General features: G+C 44.1%; 1 protein-coding gene across 1 annotated transcript in view; it reads left to right on the plus strand.

Moving 5' to 3' along the window:
• Positions 1–8754, plus strand: part of TRMT44 (tRNA methyltransferase 44 homolog) — a gene marked incomplete in the record, with an annotated part of 256632 nt that overhangs the window by 232275 nt on the left and 15603 nt on the right. The window contains 1 exon segment of the mRNA XM_053704178.1: positions 5101–5217. Within this exon segment, the coding sequence (XP_053560153.1) occupies positions 5101–5217 (117 nt within the window).

An 8754-nucleotide genomic window follows, 5' to 3' on the forward strand; every position in this document is an offset into this window, starting at 1 on the left:
ATCATATTGTGTCACTTAAAAATATAGCCCTAGATGATTCTTTGACTGAAGGTAATGAGGATAGTCCGCCTTCCTCTCCCCATGTGTCATCACCAGTTACGCCCGCTCAAGCGATCCCTAGTACCTCTAGTGCATTAGCACCTATTACATTGCAACAACTGGCGGCAGTCATGGATAATTCCCTTGCGGCCTTTCTATCCAAACTGCCAGTTTTCCCTAAAAAGCGCGATAGCTCTGTTTTGAGAACAGATGAGCAGTCGGAAGCTTTGGGAGGCTTATCTGATGTACCCTCACAACACTCTGAAGTAGGGGCGAGGGATGTTATGTCTGAGGGAGAAATTTCTGACTCAGGAAAAGTTTCTCAGCGGGCAGAATCAGATTCACTAGCATTTAAATTGGAACACCTCCGCGTACTACTTAGGGAGGTCTTATCAACTCTGGATGATTGTGACCCTATGGTGATCCCAGAGAAATTGTGTAAAATGGACAAATATCTAGAAGTCCCTGTATACACTGATGCGTTTCCGATCCCTAAGAGGGTAGCGGATATTGTTGCTAGGGAGTGGGAAAGACCAGGTGTACCTTTTGTTCCCCCACCTATCTTTAAGAAAATGTTCCCCATAACTGATCCCAGGTGGGACGCGTGGCAGACGGTCCCTAAGGTAGAGGGGGCAGTTTCAACACTAGCCAAGCGCACAACCATACCAATTGAAGACAGTTGTGCTTTCAAAGATCCTATGGATAAAAAATTAGAAGGTTTACTAAAGAAAATATTTGTTCAACAAGGTTTCCTTCTCCAACCTATTGCCTGCATTATTCCTGTAACTACTGCAGCGGCTTTCTGGTTTGAGGCGCTGGAGGAGTCGCTCCAGACGGAGACCTCATATGACGAAATTATGGATAGAATTAAGGCTCTAAAGCTGGCTAATTCTTTTATCACAGATGCCGCTTTGCAATTAGCTAAGTTAGCGGCGAAAAATTCTGGTTTTGCCATCATGGCGCGAAGAGCGCTTTGGCTTAAATCATGGTCGGCCGACGTGTCGTCTAAAACAAAATTACTGAATATTCCTTTCAAGAGAAAGACCATTTTCGGGCCCGAGTTGAAAGAGATTATTTCGGATATCACTGGGGGAAAGGGCCATGCCCTCCCACAAGATAGGCCTTTTAAGGCTAAAAACAAGGCTAATTTTCGTTCCTTTCGCATCTTCAGGAGCGGTCCTGCTTCAGCCTCTGCGACCGCAAAGCAAGAGGGTAACACTTCACAGCCCAAGGCAACCTCGAAGCCTTTGCAGGGCTGGAACAAGGATAAACAGGCCAAGGAGCCTGCAGCTGCTACTAAGACAGCATGAAGGGGTAGCCCCCGATCCGGGACCGGATCTGGTAGGGGGCAGACTCTCTCTCTTTGCTCAGGCTTGGGCAAGAGATGTTCCAGATCCCTGGGCATTAGAGATAGTTGCTCAGGGATATCTTCTAGAATTCAAGGACTCTCCTCCAAGGGGAAGGTTCCACATTTCTCGTCTGTCTACAGACCAGACAAAGAAAGAGGCGTTCTTACGCTGTGTAGAAGATCTACTCAAGATGGGAGTGATATATCCAGTTCCAATTACAGAACAAGGACTGGGTTTTTACTCCAACCTGTTTGTGGTTCCCAAAAAGGAAAGAACTTTCAGACCAATCCTGGATCTAAAAATTCTAAACAAATTCCTCAGAGTTCCATCTTTCAAGATGGAGACCATTCGGACAATCTTACCGATGATCCAGGAAGGTCAATATATGACTACCGTGGATCTAAAGGATGCGTACCTTCATATTCCTATCCACAAAGATCACCATCAGTTCCTAAGGTTCGCTTTTCTGGACAAGCATTACCAGTTCGTGGCCCTTCCCTTCGGGTTGGCCACCGCTCCCAGAATTTTCACAAAGGTGCTATAGGGTCCCTTCTAGCGGTAATAAGACCGCGGGGCATTGCAGTAGCACCCTATCTGGACGACATCTTAATACAGGCGTCGTCTTTTCCCAGAACCAAGACTCATACGGATATTATTCTGGCCTTTCTAAGGTCTCACAGGTGGAAGGTGAACACCGAAAAAAGTTCTCTGTCCCCACTCACAAGGGTTCCCTTCCTGGGAACATTAATAGACTCGGTAGAAATGAAAATATTTCTGACGGAGGTCAGAAGGTTAAAGCTTCTAAGTACTTGCCGAGCTCTTCATTCCATTCCTCGGCCATCTGTAGCTCAGTGCATGGAGGTAATCGGATTCATGGTAGCAACAATGGACGTAGTCCCTTTTGATCGAATTCATCTCAGGCCACTGCAATTGTGCATGCTCAAACAGTGGAATGGAGATTATGCAGATTTGTCTCCTCAAATCCAACTGGACCAGAAAACCAGAGATTCTCTTCTCTGGTGGTTGTCTCAGGATCACCTGTCGCAGGGAATGTGCTTCCGCAGACCAGAGTGGATCATTGTAACCACCGACGCCAGTCTGTTAGGCTGGGGCGCGGTCTGGGGCTCCATGAAAGTTCAGGGCCTATGGTCTCGGGAAGAGTCTCTTCTCCTGATAAACATTTTGGAACTGAGAACGATATTCAATACGCTCCAGGCATGGCCTCAGCTAGCAGCGGCCAAGTTCATCAGATTTCAGTCGGACAACATCACGACTGTAGCATACATAAATCATCAGGGAAGAACAAAGAGTTCCTTAGCGATGAAGGAAGTAACCAAGATAATCAGGTGGGCGGAGGATCACTCTTGCCATCTATCTGCAATTCACATCCCAGGAGTAGACAACTGGGAAGCGGATTTCCTAAGTCGTCAGACTTTTCACCCGGGGGAGTGGGAACTCCACCCGGAGGTGTTTGCTTAGCTGACTCAGCTATGGGGCATTCCAGAGTTGGATCTGATGGCGTCCCGTCAGAACACCAAACTTCCTCTTTACAGGTCCAGGGACCCCAAGGCGGCATTGATAGATGCTCTAGTAGCGCCTTGGTCCTTCAATCTGGCCTATGTCTTTCCACCGTTTCCCCTTCTCCCTCGGCTGGTAGCCAGAATCAAACAGGAGAAGGCCTCTGTAATTCTGATAGCGCCTGCGTGGCCGCGCAGGACTTGGTATGCAGACCTAGTGGACATGTCATCTGTCCCACCATGGACACTGCCAATGAGGCAGGATCATCTAATACAGGGTCCATTCAAGCATCCAAATCTAGTTTCTCTGCAGCTGACTGCTTGGAGATTGAACGCTTAATTCTATCCAAGCGTGGGTTCTCTGAATCAGTCATAGATACTCTGATCCAAGCTAGAAAACCTGTCACCAGGAAAATTTACCATAAGATATGGCGGAAATATCTTTGTTGGTGTGAATCCAAAGGTTACTCGTGGAGTAAGATTAAGATTCCAAGGATATTGTCTTTTCTCCAAGAAGGATTGGAGAAAGGTTTATCAGCTAGTTCCTTAAAGGGGCAGATATCCGCTCTGTCTATCCTTTTACACAAGCGTCTGGCAGAAGTACCAGATGTTCAAGCGTTTGCACAGGCATTAGTCAGAATCAAGCCTGTCTATAAACCTGTGGCTCCTCCATGGAGTCTAAATTTAGTTCTTTCAGTTCTTCAAGGGGTTCCGTTTGAACCTTTACATTCCATAGATATTAAGTTATTATCTTGGAAAGTTTTGTTTTTGGTAGCTATTTCTTCTGCTCGAAGAGTTTCAGAATTGTCTGCTTTGCAGTGTAATTCACCCTATCTGGTGTTCCATGCAGATAAGGTAGTTTTGCGTACCAAACCTGGTTTTCTTCCTAAAGTTGTTTCTAATAAGAACATTAACCAGGAAATCATTGTTTCTTCTCTGTGTCCTAATCCAGCTTCTAAGAAGGAACGGCTTTTACACAATCTTGATGTGGTTCGTGCTTTGAAATTCTATTTACAAGCAACTAAGGACTTCAGACAAACATCATCTTTGTTTGTTGTCTATTCTGGTAAGAGGAGAGGTCAAAAAGCGACGGCTACCTCTCTTTCCTTCTGGTTGAAAAGCATCATCCCATTGGCTTATGAGACTGCTGGGCAGCAGCCTCCTGAACGAATTACAGCTCATTCCACCAGAGCTGTGGCTTCCACTTGGGCTTTCAAGAATGAGGCTTTTGTTGAACAGATTTGTAAGGCAGCGAATTGGTCTTCACTGCATACTTTTGCCAAATTTTACAAATTCGATACTTTTGCTTCTTCGGAGGCTATTTTTGGGAGAAAGGTTTTGCAAGCAGTGATGCCTTCCGTTTAGGTTACCTGTCTTGTTCCCTCCCTTCATCCGTGTCCTAAAGCTTTGGTATTGGTATCCCACAAGTAAGGATGAATCCGTGGACTGGCTACACCTTGCAAGAGAAAACAGAATTTATGCTTACCTGATAAATTACTTTCTCTTGCGGTGTATCCAGTCCACGGCCCGCCCTGGCAATTAAGTCAGGTTAAAATTTCTTGTTTAAACTACAGTCACCACTGCACCCTATGGTTTCTCCTTTTTCTCCTAACCGTCGGTCGAATGACTGGGGGGTGGAGCTAGAGGGGGAGCTATATGGACAGCTTTGCTGTGTGCTCTCTTTGCCACTTCCTGTAGGGAATGAGAATATCCCACAAGTAAGGATGAATCCGTGGACTGGATACACCGCAAGAGAAAGTAATTTATCAGGTAAGCATAAATTCTGTTTTCTTTCAAAGTTTTGAAAATTACTGTAGATAGTGATTGAATATTTAGTTATGACCATTGTTCTTCCTTTTGCTAAATTATTAGATACTTCAGTATTTTTACGGTTTATAAGTAGTAATCATCACCGCACACAAGTCCAATTTAAATTGTGCTTTTTAAATCAACCAATTTGCCACAAGCCATTTTATTTAAACAATGTTTTAAACATTTATAGTACATAACAAGTGTGAAGTAAACATAATGATTACCTACTGTTCTGTACTAAAGCACACATTTCTTCTTCTGATGATTTGGTTTTCGATATTTGTCACAAAACCTAGCGGACAACTGATTTTTGCAAATTGCCTTTGGTTTGATTTCTTTCTTTCTTATTGATAAAGTGGTTAAGTGTTTGCTGTTTGTTACAGGATGTCTCACATTAAGAGAAATAGCAGAAGTTTTGGACAAAGAGACTTTACAAAGATTAAAGAATGAGTGTGGAGGCTTACAGACTCTGTTTAGGAACAATCATCAAGTATTTGAAGGTTGGTGTTTAGGTTTAATGAAACACTGTGAGATTTTTTGTTATAGAATCTAATCACAAAGAACAGAAATGCAGTGTTAAAGGGAACATATCACAGTATCTTTTACTGATATTAAAGGGACAGTCTACACCAGAATTTCTATTATTTAAAAATATAGATAATCCCTTTATTACACATTTCTCAGTTTGCAAAACCAACACAGTTATATTAATACACTTACCTATGTAATTACCTTGTATTTAACCCCTTAATGACCGCAGCACTTTTCCATTTTCTGTCCGTTTGGGACCAGGGCTATTTTTACATTTCTGCGGTGTTTGTGTTTAGCTGTAATTTTCCTCTTACTCATTTACTGTACCCACACATATTATATACCTTTTTTCTCGCCATTAAGTGGACTTTCTAAAAATACCATTATTTTCATCATATCTTATAATTTACTATAAAAAAATTATATAATATGAGGAAAAAATGGAAAAAAACACACTTTTTCTAACTTTGACCCCCAAAATCTGTTACACATCTACAACCACCAAAAAACACCCATGCTAAATAGTTTCTAAATTTTGTCCTGAGTTTAGAAATACCCAATGTTTACAGGTTCTTTGCTTTTTTTGTAAGTTATAGGGCCATAAATACAAGTAGCACTTTGCTATTTCCAAACCCCTTTTTTTCAAAATTAGCGCTAGTTACATTGGGACACTGATATCTTTCAGGAATCCCTGAATATCCCTTAACATGTATATATTTTTTTTAGAAGACACCCCAAAGTATTGATCTAGGCCCATTTTGGTATATTCCATGCCACCATTTCACCGCCAAATGCAATCAAATAAAGAAAATCGTTCACTTTTTCACAATTTTTTTCACAAACTTTAGGTTTCTCACTGAAATTATTTACAAACAACTTTGTGCAATTATGGCATAAATGGTTGTAAATTATTCTCTGGGATCCCCTTTGTTCAGAAATAGCAGACATGTATGGCTTTTGTTGTTTCTTTTTGGTAATTAGAAGGACGCTAAATGCCACTGCGCACCACACGTGTATTATGCCCAGCAGTGAAGGGGTTAATTAGGGAGCATGTAGGGAGCTTCTAGGGTTAATTTTAGCTTTAGTGTAGTGTAGTAGACAACCCAAAGTATTGATCTAGGCCCATTTTGGTATATTTCATGCCACCATTTCACCGCCAGATGCGATCAAATTAAAAAAAACGTTAAATTTTTCACAATTTTAGGTTTCTCACTGAAATCATTTACAAGCAGATTGAGCAATTATGTCACAAATGGTTGTAAATGCTTCTCTGGGATCCCCTTTGTTCAGAAATAGCAGACATATATGACTTTGGCGTTGCTTTTTGGTAATTAGAAGGCCGCTAAATGCTGCTGTGCATCACACGTGTATTATGTCTAGCAGTGAAGGGGTTAATTAGGTAGCTTGTAGGGAGCTTGCAGGGTTAATTTTAGCTTTAGTGTAGAGATCAGCCTCCCACCTGACACATCACACCCCCTGATCCCTCCCAAACAGCTCCCTTCCCTCCCCCACCCCACAATTGTCCCCGCCATCTTAAGTATTGGCAGAATGTCTACCAGTTCAAAAATAAAGGGAATCTTTGTTTTTTTTAAAAAAAAATTATAGCATATTTACATATGCTGCTGTTTAGGATTCCCCTTAGCCCCCAACCTCCCTGATCCCCCCTCAAACATCTCTCTAACCATCCCCCTTTGCCTTTTTGGGGGCCATCTTGGGTACTGGCAGCTATCTGCCAGTACCCAATTTGCAGAAAAAAATGTTGTTTTTTTTATTTTTCCCCAGTTTTTTTTCTGTAGTGTAGCTTCCCTCCCACATACCAACCCAACACCCCCTGATTTCGCTTTTTATTTTTATTATTACTAGGTTTTAGAACCCTGATTAGCAAATCCTTTCTGTAGTGTAGCGGTTCCCACCCGCTCCCTCCCGTGCACGCGCCCGCCCCCTCCCTATCGTGCACGCGCGCGTGCCCCCGGTCATCCCCCGCCCACGATCCCGCCCCCCTCCACATCACTGGGCCCATCGATGGCCGCCACCCGCCTCCCACGTCGGCTCCCACCCACCAACGATACCGGCCATCGATGTCTTGTGCAGGGAGGGCCACAGAGTGGCTCTCTCTGCATCGGATGGCCATACATGGTTATTGCAGGATGCCTCCATATCGAGGCATCACTGCAATAACCGGAAAGCAGCTGGAAGCGAGCAGGATCGCTTCCAGCTGCTTTCCACACCGAGGACGTGCAGGGTACGTCCTCAAAAAAAGGCAGTTAACGCCTGAGGACGTACCCTGCACGTCCTCGGTGTGGAAAGCAGCTGGAAGCGATCCTGCTCGCTTCAAGCTGCTTTCCGGTTATTGCAGTGATGCCTCGATATGGAGGCATCCTGCAATAACCATTATGCCATCCGATGCAGAGAGAGCCACTCTGTGGCCCTCTCTGCACCGGACATCGATGGCCGGTATCGTTGGTGGGTGGGAGCCGACGTGGGAGGCGGGTGGCGGCCATCGATGGCCCGTGATGTGGAGGGGGGCGGGATCGTGGGCGGGGATGACCGGGGGCGCACGCGCGCGTGCACGGGAGGGGGCGGGCGCGTGCACGGGAGGGAGCGGGTGGGAACCGCTACACTACAGAAAATTTGTAATAGGGTTTAAAATGTAAAATAAAAATAAAAAAGCATCAGGGGTGTGGGTTGGTATGTGGGGGGAAGCTACACTACAGAAAAAAAATAAAAAAAAAAAAAACATTTTTTTCTGCAAACTGGGTACTGGCAGACAGCTGCCAGTACCCAAGATGGCCCCAAAAGGCAAGGGGGAGGTTAGAGAGCGTTTGGGGGGGATCAGGGAGGTTGGGGGCTAAGGGGGATCCTAACACAGCATATGTAAATATGCTAAAATTTTTTAAAAAAAACAAAGATTCCTTTATTTTTGTACTGGCAGACTTTCTGCCAGTACTTAAGATGGCGGGGACAATTGTGGGGTGGGGAGGGAAGGGAGCTGTTTGGGAGGGATCAGGGGGTGTGATGTGTCAGGTGGGAGGCTGATCTCTACACTAAAGCTAAAATTAACCCTGCAAGCTCCCTACAAGCTACCTAATTAACCCCTTCACTGCTAGCCATAATACACGTGTGATGCGCAGCAGGCATTTAGCGGCCTTCTAATTACCAAAAAGCAACGCCAAAGTCATATATGTCTGCTATTTCTGAACAAAGGGGATCCCAGAGAAGCATTTACAACCATTTGTGCCATAATTGCTCAAGCTGTTTGTAAATGATTTCAGTGAGAAACCTAAAATTGTGAAAAATTTAACGTTTTTTTTAATTTGATCGCATTTGGCGGTGAAATGGTGGCATGAAATATACCAAAATGGGCCTAGATCAATACTTGGGTTGTCTACTACACTACACTAAAGCTAAAATTAACCCTAGAAGCTCCCTACATGCTCCCTAATTAACCCCTTCACTGCTGGGCATAATACACTGTGGTGCGCAGTGGCATTTAGCGCCTTCTAATT

The sequence above is a fragment of the Bombina bombina genome, chromosome 2 (genome assembly GCF_027579735.1).
Source record: "Bombina bombina isolate aBomBom1 chromosome 2, aBomBom1.pri, whole genome shotgun sequence".
Classification (NCBI taxonomy): Eukaryota; Metazoa; Chordata; class Amphibia; order Anura; family Bombinatoridae; genus Bombina; species Bombina bombina.